Source organism: Neolamprologus brichardi, chromosome 17 (genome assembly GCF_056152115.1).
Source record: "Neolamprologus brichardi isolate AB-2024 chromosome 17, ASM5615211v1, whole genome shotgun sequence".
In the NCBI taxonomy this organism is placed as follows: Eukaryota; Metazoa; Chordata; class Actinopteri; order Cichliformes; family Cichlidae; genus Neolamprologus; species Neolamprologus brichardi.
In genome coordinates, this window is record NC_142120.1 from 23,121,905 (window position 1) to 23,139,664 (window position 17,760).

The window sequence follows — 17,760 nt, forward strand, 5'->3', positions numbered from 1 at the left end:
AATTTATAAATGCATATTTTATTGCACAATTCATTATTGAAGCACAGAATTCTTTATTTCTATGTGCCTGACTCTTCTGGTCCTCCATATCTACAGCACCAGGTGAATTTGCCATGTTAAGACTGATTCTAAGTTGAGGGTACCCTTGGTTAAAGCGTTTTAATGTCTTTAATGTTCAGCCCTATTCAGTTTTATTTATATTGCGCCATATCACAAGAACAGTTGCCTTAAGGCAACAGATGTTTGATCAATCTTATTTAAAAGTCATTTGGTCCAGAGTTCCTTCTTTTATAGAACAAATTGTTAGAAACTGCAAACAATATCAGGTTTTTTCATCAACAACGTTGAAAGAGGGTTTTCTGTCCTGGTATTTTGGTTAACAGAGTTAAAACAAAGTGATAAACAAAGTTTTATTATGTATAGTGAGGGGTTTTCATACTATTTTATTGGTACTTTAGCTAAAGGAATACTTCTAGAATAAATTCCTCCACCTCTCGTTGTTGTTAGCAAACAGATAACCACAGTATACTTACTGTCTCAACTAGAAAGCACTTTTCTTCCTTCCTTCACCCCAGCCAGCCTCTTAAATATGGAGAGAAATTTGCATTTTAAATTCAAAAACTAACTTTTTCAGACTCCCTCTGGACTGGAATAGCTGTTGTCTTTACATTATAAAGCCCCTTGTTGTGATTTGTTGCTCTATAAATAAAGCTAAGTTGGCTTTACAGTCACATAAACAGCACACTGCTTCTATGATCAAGTGATTATCAGTGTGTTGCAGCTTCACCCTGTGGAGTGATGGAGAACTGCAGGTAATCTTCACTTTAAATCCTCAGAGGGGGATGTGTTATTTTTACGTTTAGATGTAACTGATTAATTTGACCATTATAACCTGTCAGGAGTTGGTCTGTTGATTCATGTTGTTGGTTACACACATATAAAAGAAGCTCTGTAAAAAGCTTGAATTACACAGTTAAAAAAATAAATAAACAAGCAAATATGATATCATAAAGTTATAGCTTCAGATGAAGTGAAGACTCAAAGTTGCCCGTCTCAAAGTCAGAGTTTGTTCTACCTCAGTTTCTTCCCCTTTTCATCTCCACTTTACCTCAGTAGTTATCTTGCCTGTCAATGAGGTGATTTTACAATAAGTCTCGCATCAGAAGAGCTGGAGGAGGCGGCTGGCACTGGGAGTCTGCTTGGACTACGGAAGGACCCGGAGAAGCAGCAGGAAATAATGGATTTATAGACATGCATTTACTATAATTACCCTAAAACACTTAATAAGGACTTATTGGTGAGTTTGAGCCAAGTCTTTTCTACAAAGTTGCAGCTTTTGCTTTGGGTGTTATTTAAGGCATTTCCTGCTGTGCCTGTGGTTGGCATGAAAAGAGGATGATGCAGATGCAGCATCTGTAACCCGGTTTATGAAGCTGCTCCAGAGTCCAATGCATCAGCATTCAAAAAATCAAATCCAGATTCAGACTCAAAGATGCGACTGTTTTTAAGAAAAACAAAGACGTGTCAAAGAAAACGTTTCTGATCCTTTTTTATAGAAAGGATCAATGATCTGCTTCCACAGACTGATACTGACAGATTGAAGAGATTTATAATAAAAACAAAAATCTAATTTAAAACTTGGAACCATGGCTGACCAACCAACCAGATGTAAAACTGGAACATCTGGACTGAATGTGTGATGAAGAGTAAAAGTCAGCTTGATTAAAGAGTTTATTTTCAGTCAGAATTTGAAAATCATCTTTCTGATCCACGACTGATAATCTGACACTCTGGTGAAGATGGCTGGCTTCTCTGAGTTGCAGTGCGAGCTGCCCCATGTGACAACACCAAACAGGAAGTAGGTGCCATATTTCTGACAGAAGAGTGGTGCTCCAGAGTCTCCCTGCAGAGACAAGGAGTCAGTTTCTCCTGATGGTTATCATCATACACACATCAACCAATAACCAGATGAGGGCTGAAAGTCTTCCACGTCAGCCATGTTGGATCCATAAATATTTGGACAATGTTTTTGTTAATCAACATTGAAGTGAAGACCTTTAGCTCTAAATCAAGAGGTTTAACAAAATATTACAGTAACTGTTTATGAAGTACAGACATTTTTATACTCAGCAGGCCTAACCTTCACGGCCAAGACACAAAATATGAATGATGAACATTTATTGATAATAAAGCAGCAAACTAGACCCTCAGTTGGGCATTAAATACCAAACTGAAGTCAGAGAGCCAGAAAGCATCTGAAAGTGCTGAAGTAAAGACCTGCACAGCATCTCGAGGAGGAAACACAGCAAGTAGTCAACAGGGATTTTTATAAATTTGAGAAATTGTTCTTATATTTATGCTATTGTTCAAGTACTTATGGACCCAGCTGGAGCTACAGGCTCATGAACCTCAGACTTGGAACATTTCCTTCTGGAAGAAACACTGATTAAGGTAAAACCCAAACAACTTTTGTAAAGAGTTAAAGAACAGCTTATGATTACAGAGAGGCACCACAGACTGGACATGAGATCACGTGGTTTAGAGTCGATCACCGTCCCTAACAATGAGGAGTGTCCAGATCATCAAAATAGCTATAGGATTTAAAAAACAAAGAAAATAAGAGAAATTTATAAATCCTCGTAAAACCTTTTTTATCCTCCCTGATAAATGTTTAAAATGGAAAATCCACAACCTGAAATCACCTAAAGCACCTCAGTGATGTCATTTCTCTTTCTTCACAAAGCTTGTGTTCAGTGATGCATCTTTAAGGGAAGAGGATGTTTCACTGATAAATTACATGGATGGATAGATGGATATCCATCCATCCTGTATTAATAGCTTTACAGGTGGTCAAAACAGCTCCCACCAACACTAAACATTAATGGTATCCACTGCTCTGTGCAGTAGATGAAGTTGTGCCTGACAGCTGTGCTTTGAAAGGAACACCAAACCGATGTTGGGTTTAGTTACCATACAGGATGTGGAGCCTGCAGGATGTGAACAGATGTGAGAGTCAGTGATGAAGCCTCCCCATTTCTGCCTGCAGGAGGTTGTGTTGACGAGTGTGAGCCCAGCGTGGTGCAGCCGGTCTGGATCAACACCCTCTACCAAATTAAGAAGGGTAGGTGTAAAGTACGATCAGGATACAGAGGTCTGAAGTCCTGTCACATGACTCAGTCTGATCACACACCAAACTACTGGTTGTTCCTGTTCTGTACACTATGCAGGAGGAATGAGGATGTTACCTTTCGCTTTAGTTGCTCCCCAGCCAGCTGTGATACAAGACCAGGTGTCATCCAGGTCGTCATCCTCATCAGGGACACAAACTGGAGACACTTCAGAACCTGTAGACAGAGTCAGGGCACAGTGAAGACTTCTCAGACACAGTGAAGACTTCTCAGAGTCAAATCTCCTGAAGCTTCAGGCGCACCAAGTCTGGCAGAAACGCTCAGGTGAAGCAGTGCCAGGTTAGACTTCGGGGGGAAGCCCGTTTTCTGCGGTGGGTTAAAGACTTTGTCCACTAGGATGGTTTGAACTGGCAGGAACTTGATGTCATGAAGCCCCAAAACTGCCACATCCTCTTTAGCCCTGAAGGAGGAGGTCAGTAGGAACATTAGCAGAGCTGACACGTGACAGATTACACTGCAGTACTGGAGCCAGTATTAATGGTAGCAGGACTACCTGACGCCACAGTGTTTGGCGGTGATGACCCAGTGGGGGTGGATCAAAGCGCCGCTGCAGTAGTGGCGACCATTAAACTGTAGGCTGACCTGCCAGGGCCAGAGGAAGGGGCAGGACTCAGTCACATTCACCACGGACAACACGCCGTCCACAGACAGCGAGATTTCGGCGAGGCCAGGAGTCTGATCACAGCCGGAGCTCTGCTGCTTTCCGCACTCCTCTGTTACCCCCACATGCAGGAATGGACAAAATAGAAACACCTGAACTACATGTTGATACACTGACTGGTGGATCTTCTGTTGCAGTTTAAAGATGGTGTGATTAAAAAAAAAAAAAAAGAAAGAAAAAGAAAAAGCTTACCTTCATCTATGAGGTCATCTTCAGACACTTGAGCCTGATCACCTGGAAATGGAAGACGTCCTTCAGAACAGACTCCACCTGCTGCAGGTGTAGAAAGGTTGTGGACTCTGAAACTCACCCATGGTGTCAGACATCCACTGAACATGCTGTTGCACTCTGGTGTACACTCCAGGTCTTTTGGCTCGACCACAACCCACCCCCCAACTCACCAAACCTGCCAGCTCATACCTGGTGCCTGTGAAGCAGGACAGAGGACCTCCAGAGTCCCCCTGACACACAAACAGGAACACAGACACCACACGAGTTCCTCAATACTCTCCAGATACATGCTAACTGAGGTTTCCTGGTCCACATGTTGAACATTCCTTGTTTTCAGGCTGCACAGATGTTCAGCTTGTACCTGACAGGCATCCAGTCCCCCTTCATCCTTCCCAGCACAAAACATGGAGGGCCTGATCCTGCCTAGGTAGTACTGGTTGCAGGTATCCGAGGGCAGAATGGTCACATTCACTTCCTGCAGTCTGTTGACTCGAGGGCCATCTGGTGATGGAGAAAGAACACAAAGGCTCAGATCACACCTGAAGAACCCCAGCTTCCTGTGTACAGCAAACATTTCCTCACTCTCTCGGGTGGAGCCCCAGCCAGTGATGGTGCATTTCATGAGCAGAGGCAGCGGCGTCATCCAGATGTCGATGGGTCTGACGAAGTGGTTGAACTCCAGTGGTTTCTCCAGCTTCACCAGAGCAATGTCGCTCTCTTTAGACTCAGTGTTGTAGCTGTGATGGATGAAGATCATGGAGACTCCCACCAGCTAAGCAGAGAGATGGGAACATTTTCTCATCTCACATCAGGACGATTGTCTGTGGTACCTCCGAGGAACCAAAGAACCGAGAGAACACAGCCTGGAGCCTAACTCCGATCCCACCCAGATATCCACAGACCGAGGCTCCTCAGCACCCCAACAATAAATGACAGTGAAAAGCAATCATATTATTATTTCTCCTTAAAACATCGTAAGCTATGCAGTCAATGTCTTAGGTCATTACTGCTGTTTTGACAAAAATCCTTGTGCAGTGTGTTAGCACATGATGGTACGACCCACATTTTAAGTTTTGTTCTAAGCTGTCCGTCCGACATTTCAGAGGGTCATCAGTGAAACCCTGGACACAGAGTCACTGCTGTCTGCAATGTTGCTTGACTGATCAGCCTTCAGCTGACGTTTTTGATGACAAACAGAGTTTACAGTTCAGTGCCTGACCTGCTCCTGAGGCTCCTCAGCTTTATCCAGGTCATGTTTTCCAGCAAGAACTGTCCACAAGGATACTTTACTATGCCTGTAACACAAGTCATGACATAATACTTAGTACTGATGTATTATTGTACAGTCTTTACATTACAACATAAAACACCTATTATACTATATAAATAAAGTTAAACTGAGCTGACTTAGTTTGACGTGTACTCAGTAAGATAAGATATAAGATAAGACTGTATTGATCCCACAGCAGGGAAATTTGTGCGTTTCCTCAGCTCAGGTACAGATATCAGAAGAAAAATACAAATAAAAAACACAATAAATACAAAATAAGTAAAATAATACACTATAACGGTAGCACACACAGTATGTGATTATGGATAGAGGGTTGTGGAAATATGCAAGACATAAATTTAACTATTCTACTATATCTATTACTAAGTAATAGATATCTATGAGTATAGACATGTACACACTAAATATACATATGTATACATACACATACACCTGCACATGTCCATACATATAAAGGTACATTATGCATGAAGTGTGACCGTAGATGTCCACAATGTCTAGTGACTCATGACATTGTGATTGAGGAGTTATAGAGTCAAACTGCTGTTGGGATGAATGATCTGCGAAAGCGCTCCTTCCTGCAGCGATGGTGTTTCAGTCTCTGACTAAAGGAGCTGCTCAGCACACTCACAGACTCATGTAGAGGGAGATGTTGGTTGTTCGTGATGAATGTCAGCTTTACTAAGATCCTCCTCTTGCCCACTGGCTCCAGAGGACATCCCAGCACAGAATAAGACCTCCACACCAGTTTGTCAGTCCTGCTCCTGTCCATGCATCCGCTCCCCCAGCAGGCCACTGCATAGAAAAAGGCAGATGCTACCACAGTGTCATAGAATGTCCTTAACAAAGTCCTGCAGACTCCGAAGGACCTCAGTCTCCTCAGCAGGTGGTGTCGACTCTGGCCCTGCTTATACAGGACATCTGTATTTGTAGTCCAGTCTATTGCTGAGGTGAACAACCAGGTACTTGTAAAAGTCCACAATCTCAGTGTCTTCTCCTTGGATGTTAACCAGTGTTGTAGGGGTTTACGTCCTCCTGAAGTCTATGACCATCTCCTTTGTCTTGCTGGCGTTGATTTGGAGTGCGTTGGTCTCACACCAGCCAACAAAGTCAGTGATGACCCTCCTCTATTCCTGATCATTCCTGTATGATATGCATCCGTTGATGGCTGTATCATCTGAGAACTTCTGTTGGTGGCAATGGTCCGAATTATAACAGAAGTCCGAAGTATACAGGCTAAACAGGAAGGGTGAGAGAACCGTGCCCTGTAGCACCGCTGTGCTGCAGATTACCACGTCGAACACAGTGGTGATAAACCTGATCCTGGATCTGTCCTGGTGTCAGAGAAGGTTGTTCTGAGCCAAAAATGCTCTAAATGTATTACATGTACTACTGCTACCATCTGACCAGGTCTAACACTGGAACCCTCTCTGAACATCTCAAAGTATTCTAAACTTTTTACAAAAAAAAAAAAGCCAACTGCAGAGGCTGCGACAAAACAAACGTGACCTCTGACCTTACGAAGCAGTGGGCAGCAGAGATGACCCACAGCGGGCTGACAATAGCACCCCCGCAGGCCGGCATGGAGGCGAGCTGCAGGGAAACCTGCCAGGGCCACGAGTGAGCCCAGGCCTCCTGACCCCCGATGATTCGGGTTTCCAGCTCCTGCTCCAGCATGAAGGAGCGCACCCCAGCGAGGTCTAAGGGCAGAGGTCAGAAGAGAGCTCAGCTAATTATTTCAGATAAAAACTGTTCAACCGCCATAAACACATAAATAAGCCAAAGGGTTTTAATACAAACTTACATACTTTAAAGTAACATTTCTAAATTATCTTTAAAAAAGCATTTCAAAAATATTTAAATTATATGCGTATGATTCTTCCTCTTCGAAAAATAAAATATTTCCATTTTAATATTACTACAAGCCCATAACTATATTTGATAACAAAATAAAAATATTGTAAAAAGAAACTTGTTATATATATTTTTTTCTTTTCATGAGGTCATTTTATTTTTATTTTTCATTTTACTGAGCATCTTTCATATCACCGGGTTCCCACGTGTAACGTAAAAACCTCGGACTCGTTAGCGCGTGGATCACCTGTGAAGCCGAAGCGTGCGGAGAACAGCGAGCTTTCCTGCGCAGTTCCATTTACAGTGGGGTGATTCTGGATCTGTGTCGAACCTCCAGCTGCAAACAAAACATTAACAGCTGTAACGCACAGCAAACATAAAAACCATTTAAAACGGTTTTGGTGTCGCTGTGTCTTCAGGACACTCGAGGACACCCTCAGGTGTAATAATTGTAAACTCTGAATCCAAAAACAGTCCTACTAGCAGGTGACTGATCAGGCTGCACAAACACAAACCAGAAGTGTGTGTGTGTGTGTGTGTGTGTGGTGGGGGGGAGGGGGGGACTTGTCTCACCTGTGTGGACCGACAGAACACAGACGACCAGCAGCAGCATGTCTGTCTCACGTTCACCCTCAGAAGATTTACAGGCTTTACGCTGCTGAGCTTCACCTCCATCAGCCTGACCTGTGTGATTGCACACACCTGTACGAGACCCCTCCCCCTACTGTCAGTCTGCAGCATTCAGTGGGAGACAGGTGAGTCCTCCAGTGTCTGTGTTGTCCCTTTTCCACTGAGGATTTCAGTTCGGACCCACTTTCATTAGAAGACTGGTACTGCTGATGTCAGCGTCAGTGGGAGGAGCGTCTACCAGAAAATGTAGCTGGAGCTGGCTTTGCGTGTGCACGCGTCACTGGATGTAACAGGCATAAAATCAATGAGAGCGCAGTCCCACTGATGGCGCTGGAGGTGAGTAGAGCGCGCAGCTGTTTTTGTGTGTTGCTGCAGCAGCCACATCACGGCGTTGGGCCGTTTGAAACAGCAGGTTTTTGTGCGTGACGCTGCTGACTGACACAAAAGCCTCTGAATATCCCACCATTCAGAAACGATAGCATGACATTAAGTCCGAGGTCTGAGTGGAGCATCAGGTGTTGTCACCGGTAACACAGTAAAATGGACCGTGACAGTCATTTTATGAAGAGTTTCAATTTATGGTTCATGGCGCTTGCACACAAACTAGACAAAGCTAAACGTTCACGACAACCACGAGCTCAGACTGAAGTAACGACGTCTCTCGTGGTGGTCCTTTGACAGAGCGAGCAGTGTACAGACACGCCGTACACTGCTGCACAGACAACTGGATGATGACATGGTGAAATAAATCCTGCACGAAAGCTTTATGAACTCTTTCAGTGAAACACTGTGAGTGACGCGTTTACTGCCGCTCATAAATGTAAGTGATGATCCAGTGATGAAGGACCAGAGCCGTGCTCGAACCAGGACTCACCTGCTCCGGAGAGAGAGACAGACACTTGGGTTTGCAGTTTGTTTATTAATGTGACTGACATGTATTTTACTTTACTTCCGGTTGTGTTATATGGTGCTCGCGTGTATTTATTATTGTGGCAGTGACAAACTGATGTGGCTCCGCGATTAAACGTCACTGAGAGCGGAAGCCCGGCTGTCACATGCTTGTCGGTCCGCCTCCCCCGTCCTCAGTCGGAGTCTGGACGCCGAGCAGAGAGCATGTCCGGGTGCGACCGAGTGATCTTTGAGGCCACCAGGCTGCTGTGCGCCGCCGGAGGAGCTCTGCGGCTCCCGCAGCTGTACGAGGAGCTGCGGCGACTCTGTCGTGTCTCCGAGGAGCTCTTCTGCAAGCTGGTCTATGGGCATCCCCGCTTCCTGCTGGTCCGCGGGCCGGAGACGGATGGCTGGCTACGGCCCGAGGACTGCACGGTGCTGGCGCAGACGTTACTGCGCGTGTGCGTGAGCCACCGGCTCGGGGAGCCGTGCGCAGACTGTGACCAACTGCACCTTTGCAGATTCTACATCTACGGAACCTGCAAGTTCGGCAAGGGCAGGTGTGTGTGTGTGTCTCTCTCTCGCTCTCTCTCTCATACACACACACACACACACACATCGGCTGAACGAAAGTTAAGGAAATGAAACAGAAACAAAGTTTCCGCTGCAACAGAGACATCCTTATCTCCATCATCTTTATCATCCACACATCATCCTTATTACCATCTTCATCATTATTCTTATTGTTATTGTTGTTGTTTTTGTTGTTATTGTCGGTGGTGGGTGTTGTCTCTAAAGCTGACAGGAAACAAGCTGACACCTGCTGCCAGACGTCACTGTGATGTCAGCAACCAGCTGATTGTCAGATGAGTTTTGTTTTCCTGAGAAATTAGACCACAGGAACAGGGGCGGATCTAGAGAAATTTTCTTAGGGTGGCAAAGAAATCAAATGGGGTGGCAAAATCAAAGCCTTTTTTTTCCAAACACATATGCAGGTGCTTACATATGGTTAAAATAATTCAAATGCAGTAAGTATACACGTTTTTCATATAAATATAGTCTATAACTTAATTATTGTCTGTAGCCCACATAATTACACACTTTAGTTACATAAAACATGTGAGTTTTGATCTTATGTACTGTATAGCCTGTATAATAAATAAATATGTAGCCCAATAAGTATAAAATCCAGAAAGCTACACAACATGGGGCGGTTCATTTACAAACACAGGTCTAACTTAAATTTCACACTGTTTTTTGTTAGAAAACAATCACACTGTTAGATGCTTAAATTACACAAAATGTCAGAAATCTGCACTGTCATGAACAAAAATTTAAACCTAATTTTTCATGATTTGTTGGATTCACTCACTGAGGTCTGAAATACAGCCGGCCATTTTTGACTCCTTTTGAGTTTACTTTGTATTTCACCCTCAAATTGTTTCATTTTATTTTTTTCCCCTTGCCTTGTTTTGTATCATTCTTTTCAGCTCAACTGAATTTAGTTGTTTGTTTTTTTTTACTGACATACTGCATTAGTATTACTGATCTGAAATCACACAAAGAACTTAAAATCCTAGTAGTATTTCTTTACTGTAAAAAAAAAAAAACACAGACATGTTGAGTAAATTTTTATAACTTGAAATGCAAATATAAAATGTACATTTTGTAAGCATAAACAACAATTTATCTATAAAAATTATATTAAACTATATTATAAAAATGCGGCCAATACACCTGCCGTTTTTTTTTTTTTTCATTTTGTACAACCATTTAAAAATATTACTAAAACCAAAGTGAGAGAACAATCAGGTGTTGCATTAAGATGCCCCACAAATGATGTGTACCGGTAAAAAAAAAAAATACAGAGGAGAACCGCACAGGGATAAACCTGCAGGCCTGACAACAGGAGGTGTATCACTCCGCTGGTTTTCTACTTAGTGACTATGTTTACATTACAAATGTGCCTTTGTGACGTTCATTAGTGCCCTCACTGACACACAAAACAAAACAACGACTACACAACAGAACTACACAAGACAACACAACACACTAAGTAAACACTCCACACTAAACGTCACAAATCTCCCACATCTTAAAACTCTCTCGCTCTCTCTCTCGCTTGCTCGCTCTCACTCTGTCTCGCTGTTACCGTCACTCCCAAAACTCTCCCCTCTTCCTAAACAACCAAATCCCACGTGTTAACTTTTTTTTTTAATTGGTCGACATGGTGCATTTTTCCACCGATAGGAAACATGTGGCATTATTTCTTTCTTTACTGTTTTCGCGCTTTCCTTTGAAAACGCTTAAAACACACACAAAAACGTGACTACAGTATTTAGAAAAAAGCATGGCTTATATATATTATCATAACTCTGGATTCAGTGTTGGGTAAGTTACTTTAAATTAGTAACTTAGTTACATTACTAGTTACTTCTATCAAAAGTAACTCAGTTACTTCAAGTTACTCGTTACTTTCAAAGTAACTACTTACTAGGGAAAGTAACTTGCACTGTGCCACCTACCAATAGAAAGGAAAAGATAATTTGCATATTTCCACGAGAGAAATCCCACTCCTGGACCGTCATTGACTGCTACCATGATTCTAGCCTACGTCACAGCGTCATGTGCGCCTTTTACATCCAACACAAAAACTGCAGTCGTGGTGCTTTCGATTGTACTCAGAACTCTGAAATCCTGCCTTCGGAATAGGAAGATGTAGGTAACACCAGACTGCAGATGAGCTGCATACAGGGCTGGACTGGGACAAAAAATTGGCCCGGTCATTTTGACTAGAGACCGGCCCACCATTATAGGAAAAATCATAAAGCCTTTGAATGAAAACAAACGCTGTTGTGACAGTGACGTTCACTGTCTTGATAGTATATATGTATCAATCTATCAATCGTTTGTTGTAAGATTCAGATAATTATTTTTTAAAAGCTAGACATTTTAAATGAGAATAAGAAAGAAAAGTATTTCTTTGTGCCCCCCTTTCCCTATTAAAGCCCTAACTGGCCCCCCTGGCAAAACTTTGCTAGATCCGCCCCTGCACAGTTACCAGCTGTCAGCTACTTAGAAAAGGATCCCGGTGTTATTTGTCTCTCTGAAACAGTTCATAACTTCCCTTCAACTCATTCATGTCACCTAAAAGGTAAACCTGTTTGATCCCTTGCCACCCCATGCCACCGTTCTAGATCAGGTGGAACTCAAGGAGTTTCACTTCCTACCTGTTTGCATCACCATGCTAACTGATTCTGCAGACGATCATCACAAACCAGCTTCAGTCCTGAAAACACTCACCTGCTACAGCATGCACCACTGATCCATTATCTATCTGTCTGACTGATTGATTGACTGATGGATTGATTGGTTGATTGACTGGTATTGACAGCGGGGTGAGAGGAGCTGATGGTAAATGTACCTCCTCACAGGAAACCATGTCGATCATCCCACGACCTGCAGTCTGATCATAACTCCAGGCTGCTGAAAGAGTGCTCACTGCAGCAGCTGAACGAGGACGAGCTCTTCCTGCTGCTGCTGCTCAATGACCCGGCGCTGCTGCCCGAGGTAACGCCCACACCTCACTCAACTGACGTCACAGGCTGGTCCTCAGGAGACGTGCTCAGTGTTAGCAGATGAGACGACTCTGCCCTTTTCACAAGAAACGCAACTGTGCACAGATTCGTGGGACGCTCCTAAAGAAAAAAAAAAAGTGAATAAGAAAGTGATGAGACGCAGCATGTATGAGATCACCATGGCAACAGGCTCACCATTTGTTTGCCTCACATGAGGACACAGAGCTTCTTTAGTCACGTAACATCCACAGAAGAAGAAACTGAAACTGAAAGTAAAACAAAAACAACAAAAATAAAAAATAAAAATCGAAAGTTGGACATGACTGAGGATCCTCAGGTAACCAGAAACTAATGCAGGGGCGTCATTTTACACAGCGGGCCACATAAAGCGAACTTTGACCTTTTAAGTGGGTTGGACCAGTGAAACTTTTGTCAGTGTAAAGTGGAGTCACATATTTAACTGTTTTTCTATGTAATGGAGAAATAGCTGCTGTGATTAAAAAAAACTCTGTCAGCAAGACTCTTTAAACTCAAAGAAATCAAAGTTCTGGTAGCTTGTGCCTGTAAAAACATGAGAATACCTCACCCGTACATTCAGACCCACTCAGACACTGAGCCATGGCTCTGCGCTACATGCACACATCTCTGCCATTCAAACACACGTTATATAAATTTATTTTATGTAATATTCAACACTGAACTGTAACTTTAGTCTCTTTCACAGAAGTTGTTTTTATTCAGTGTTTTCATAAAGGTTGAATGTTTATGGATTTACTATAGGGAGGGCACACATGAGGTTCAAGGACAAGTTTGAAACGTTTTTTGGAAAATAGCTGACAATAAAAAGATGGGAAAGAGTTTATAAACTTTGCGCTCAGCTTTTCTGTCTCCAGTTTCACGGCAGCCAGAAGCTGCTTGTTTCACATTTTCGCTTCTTTCCTCACTTTTTCCTGACACGCTTGTGTACCAGCCTGTACCACTGCACTACCCCTGCCTGCATAGGTTCTCAGCAGGGCTGAAGACCCGACTCCCACGTACTGACGGGCCATTAATAACTGGCATCAGAGCTGGACTGGAACAAAAAATTGGCCCGGGCATTTTGTCTAGAGACCTGCCCACCAGTTATTATAGGAAAAGCAATAAAGCCTTTGAATGAAAAAAACAAACACTCTTGTGTAGACTGTCTTATGTATGATTTCTATACACAATTCTAGATATCATTTCTTATGAGAATAAGAAAAAAAAGTATTTCTTTGTGCCCCCCTTTCCCTGTTAATGCCATACCTGGCCCCCTGGCAAAACTTTGCTAGACCCGCCCCTGCACTGTTACCAGCTGTCAGCTATGTAGAACAAGATCCTGGTGTTATTTGTCTCTCAGAAACTTCCCTTCAAATCATTCCTGTCACCTAAAAGGTAAACCTGTTTCTCCATCACCTGTTCAGCTCTGATGATTCAGTAAGGACATCTCCTGGTTTCATCTTCACCACGTATCCAAACCGATATCATGACCAGCAGCTTTTACAGCTGTGGCTCCAGCAAACATCAGCTGATACTAGAAAGTAATATTAAATAAATGCTAACAACAGCTGATCAAGCTTAAACATGCTGCTGTTGTTTAGCGCAACATCCGGTGGTTTCCTCTTTCTGGCGCAAAGTAGAGCAAACAGGTGGGCCAAAGAGAGATGAGACTTGAGACAGAAAAGCCGATCAGCTGATCATTGATCAGTTTCATGGTTGAAATAGCAACATGAGAGGGAGGGGGAGAGAGTGAGAGAAGAAGAGGTAGCTGACAGCGTAAAGACACAGTATAACTCCAGCGTTGTGTCTCTTTTTTCATTCTAGCTGAAGTGCGGGACAAATCACGTTCCTTTTCACCACAATACGGATGTATTGTAATTGGTCCAGCCCAGAGTAGATCATGACCAATTGGCCAATCCACCACCTTCCATTGTTTATACCGTTACAAAACAAACAAACAAGCCAAAACAAACATCGGCCCATTAAAAGCGAGAAATCACCATCCACCCATCGGGCAAATAGAATGCCCGATGGCCAATCCAGCTGTGACTGGCATATCTCACGGGCTGTAATTTTGACAACCCTTACTCTAATCATTTATCTATCCTGTTTAGCCGTCTGCATTTACTTCATCACTAACTTCAACATTTGTGACATTCACAAAACAAACGCTTGTGACAAACACTGCTTTTAAGGGACTTTCAGTAAAAATGTGATTGACAGCTGGATCCTTAAAAAAAAAATCACACACACTCTCTCTAACCCAATCATGAAGGTTCTCTCTCTCTCTCTCTCTCGCTCTCTCTCTCATTCTCCCTCTCTCTCTCTCTCTCTGAGGTCTGTGTGCACTATAACAAAGGCTCGGGGCCTCACGGCAGGTGTAGTTTCCGGGGCGACTGCACCAAAGTGCACCTGTGCCAGCACGTTGTGCAGGGCGACTGCATCTTTGGAAAAAAATGCAAACGGTTGCATGCCGTTGACGAGCACGGCCGCCGCATGCTGGAGGAGAGAGGACTGAGCTGTAACATCATCCACAACCTGCCTTCCATCTACAGCAACATCCACCAGCTCAGAGCGGCCTCCACCTCCACCACCTCCATGGGTGAGACTGAAGCCTGAAACAGAACCTGCTGATCCTGAGAACCTTGACAGTCAGGAGGAAACCTGCTGATCAGAAAAAGTCAGATCAGTATTAGAAATCTGCTCTATAAAAAGGAGAAAATAATTCCATAAATATGGAAGAAAAAAAAGCCTTTTATACAAGCGAATACTGCCTCACAGACACAACAATGTCTCCTCACTGAAGTCATAATTACCAAAAATATAAATAATGTTACGAAGCTGGTGTTTCAGTGTGATAATCTGATAATGCTACACAAATATGAGGAGGTTATCCATAAACATGACACAAGATTCAGATTTCATACATGGCGTTCAGTGTCTATGTGTGTGTTATTACCTGATTACATGTTACTGACGTGAACACAAGGAGGCGCTCTGTACCCTGACTTTGGCTCTTTATGTTTCAGACATTGTTCCTGAGCCGTCTCACCCTCTGGAGATCTGCCTGCACTTCTTCAGGAACAGCTGCAAGTTTCAGGGTGAGTTTTCCTACTTTCTTCATGCGAGGATCTGATTGGCTGAGAGGAAACGGCACACAGGACGTCTCTTTCAGCCTCCTGCTGTGCACTTAGTCGTGTGCATCCAGTAGGTGGCAGCACAGGGTAGAAGTACAGACTCCAACATGAAGCTGACTCACTCTTTTTATAAATAAAGATTTATTTGTTTTCTCACTAAAACTTAAAATATTTTTCGTGCCTTGCTGGCATCTGATTGGTTTCTCTGGAAACATCCAGTTTAAAATATCAAATTTTCTCATATTAAATCTTCTTCAGTGCAAATATTTAATGTATATACATGACATCATGTTCAAAAGAGTTGAAATTTATAAATTATATTTTATTCAAATTTGTCTTCCTAGATAACATTTTCTGTCAAATCTGCCAGTGGGGAAAAAAATGTATTATTTTGTGCTCATTGTTTTGATTTCCTTTATTTTTCATGTGAACAGTCCTGTTTGATTGTGTGATTTATTTTTAATTATTAATATTTTATTATTAATATCATTTTTGTTATTTTGTGATTGTATGATTGTGTGATTTTTATGATTTCCTGCTGGTTGCGCTGAGTTTTCTGTGTTCGTGCTCATTGGCTTCGCCTCAGTCTTTCGGTCTCTCTGCAGACTTGTGCAAGCAGGTGCACTTCCACCTGCCGTATAAGTGGGAGGTTTTAGATGGCAGCACCTGGACGGAGCTGCAGAACATGGAGGACATCGAGCGAGACTTCTGCGATCCGTCCAGGACTGAGAGGTCAGAGGTCACAGTGAGTGCAAGTTGTTGATGTTTTTCATGCATCAGCCACTCACAGCTGCCATGATTTTCAGCGCTGGTGTTCAGATGATCGACTTCATCACGATGACTCGAGGGATGCAGCCTGTTCGCCGTCTCTCCACAGTTTCCTCCGTAAAGAAGCCGTTGTACTACACACTGACCACCAAATGGCTGTGGTACTACAAGGGGGACCGTGGGAACTGGGTGGAGTATGGAGAGTTGGTGAGTTGGAGCACCTTTAGGATCACTGTGTGGGAGCGAGCTGTAGAGGAATACAGAAAATGTTTATTAAGCTCCAGGTCTGATGTCTGTCTCATACATCCTTCAGGATGAGAAGCTGCGCTCCACATCGGAGACATCCTGCACTCTGGAGGAGAAGTACCTGTCTGACAGAAGAGCTGAAGTCAGAGTGGTGAAAGGCTACAGAGAGTACATCATCAGCTTCCAAGGTACTACTTCCTGTCACCTGCATCCCAGGTGTAACTGAGTTAATGAAGTGGTCAGGTTAGGCCCAGATCCAGTCCAGCATCCCTCCATGTGGGGACTCACAGTTCCACAGTGAGGGCCACAGTCAGGGCAGGAAAGTCAGAGGTGACGATTCCGACAGAAACTTCCAGAATCCCAGAATGAAGTTTTGGGAATGTCCCAGACACAATGGCATGCCCTGATTCAGCACATAGACACATCCCAGCCTTTAGGCTTCAGGTCCCAGTGTGTTCCTCTGTTACCGCTTCCTGATGGTGTCTAAGCATGTTCTCTCTCTCTCTCTGCAGACATGTACCAGAGGAACCACAAGCACAACACCAAGAGGAAAGTCCGCCGTCGCCCTCGCTTCGTCTCCCGGGAGGAGGTGGAGAGGCAGGTGCTGGTGTTAGGAAGTCAAATGTGACCCAATTATGTTGACTGGACCAGGCTGGGTGCCTTATCACAGTAGCAGGTGCTGCTGCTCAAGATTTCATCACTTCCTGGACGTCTGTAAATGATTACTGATGCAGTCACTGAGCATGTTAACCACTTCTATTATTTTCTGTTTCTGTGTGTATGTGCCTGTGTGGGGGAAATTTATTCTACCTGTATTTGTATTTTTGTAGGGGCTTTAGGCAATATAAAGCGCCTTGAGGTCACTGTTGTTGTAATTTGGTGCTGTAAATAAAATGGAGTGATTCTTACTGGAGCCTTTTATTAATGTCTTTGTCTTGACCTCTGTGGCTCTCTCAGCTGCAGGAAGATCTGCTGTCACAGACTCTGAGTCTACCTTTCTTTTTATTTGGTGTCCTCATCAATAATTTCCTTAAACCAACAGTTTGAAAATTGAGTCATGTGATCACAGAATCCTGGTCGACCCCTCACAGACCCAAAGAAACGGCCGCGATCGTTAACTGAACTAAATATGAAACGTGTGCAGAATTACTGCAGACTCAAACTTCAGCACAGACAGGAACGCCCGTGACGTCGGTCCGTTCAGAGCCGGCTTCCTCTATTATGGCTGCACTGTTGTCGAGTATCAGCTGTTCTCTGTAGGAGTGCTCAG

At 43.4% G+C, this 17,760-nt stretch overlaps 2 protein-coding genes across 2 annotated transcripts; one reads left to right on the top strand and one right to left on the bottom strand.

Annotated features, from left to right (window-relative positions):
- Nucleotides 1–1,741: 1,741 nt before the first annotated feature.
- On the bottom strand, nucleotides 1,742–7,838 carry ovch1 (ovochymase 1). The gene is made up of 13 exons (XM_006781188.3): nucleotides 7,799–7,838; nucleotides 7,473–7,562; nucleotides 6,888–7,071; nucleotides 5,300–5,375; nucleotides 4,663–4,852; nucleotides 4,442–4,581; nucleotides 4,160–4,310; nucleotides 4,042–4,083; nucleotides 3,682–3,901; nucleotides 3,431–3,588; nucleotides 3,246–3,344; nucleotides 2,971–3,104; nucleotides 1,742–1,903 (listed from the first exon to the last, which is right to left on the bottom strand). Exons 1-13 carry the CDS (start codon nucleotides 7,836–7,838, stop codon nucleotides 1,742–1,744), a joined length of 1,686 nt encoding a protein of 561 aa, XP_006781251.2.
- A 575-nt stretch (nucleotides 7,839–8,413) lies between these two features.
- On the top strand, nucleotides 8,414–17,393 carry parp12b (poly (ADP-ribose) polymerase family, member 12b). The gene is made up of 8 exons (XM_006781077.3): nucleotides 8,414–9,303; nucleotides 12,178–12,313; nucleotides 14,677–14,941; nucleotides 15,369–15,440; nucleotides 16,082–16,208; nucleotides 16,283–16,451; nucleotides 16,558–16,678; nucleotides 17,003–17,393. The coding sequence occupies exons 1-8, from the start codon at nucleotides 8,969–8,971 to the stop codon at nucleotides 17,116–17,118; spliced, it is 1,341 nt and encodes a 446-aa protein (XP_006781140.1). The 5' UTR covers nucleotides 8,414–8,968; the 3' UTR covers nucleotides 17,119–17,393.
- The last annotated feature ends 367 nt before the right edge of the window (nucleotides 17,394–17,760 follow it).

Excerpts from the sequence above, each read along its gene's own strand:
- ovch1 (XM_006781188.3), bottom strand. The coding sequence starts at position 7,838 with ATGCTGCTGCTGGTCGTCTGTGTTCTGTCGGTCCACACAG. Across the intron at positions 7,072-7,472 it reads CGCACGCTTCGGCTTCACAG|ACCTCGCTGGGGTGCGCTCC; the intron begins GTGATCCACGCG and ends CTCTGCCCTTAG. Across the intron at positions 3,345-3,430 it reads GAGCGTTTCTGCCAGACTTG|GTTCTGAAGTGTCTCCAGTT; the intron begins GTGCGCCTGAAG and ends CTCTGTCTACAG.
- parp12b (XM_006781077.3), top strand. The coding sequence starts at position 8,969 with ATGTCCGGGTGCGACCGAGTGATCTTTGAGGCCACCAGGCTGCTGTGC. Across the intron at positions 15,441-16,081 it reads GAACAGCTGCAAGTTTCAGG|ACTTGTGCAAGCAGGTGCAC; the intron begins GTGAGTTTTCCT and ends GTCTCTCTGCAG. Across the intron at positions 16,679-17,002 it reads GTACATCATCAGCTTCCAAG|ACATGTACCAGAGGAACCAC; the intron begins GTACTACTTCCT and ends CTCTCTCTGCAG.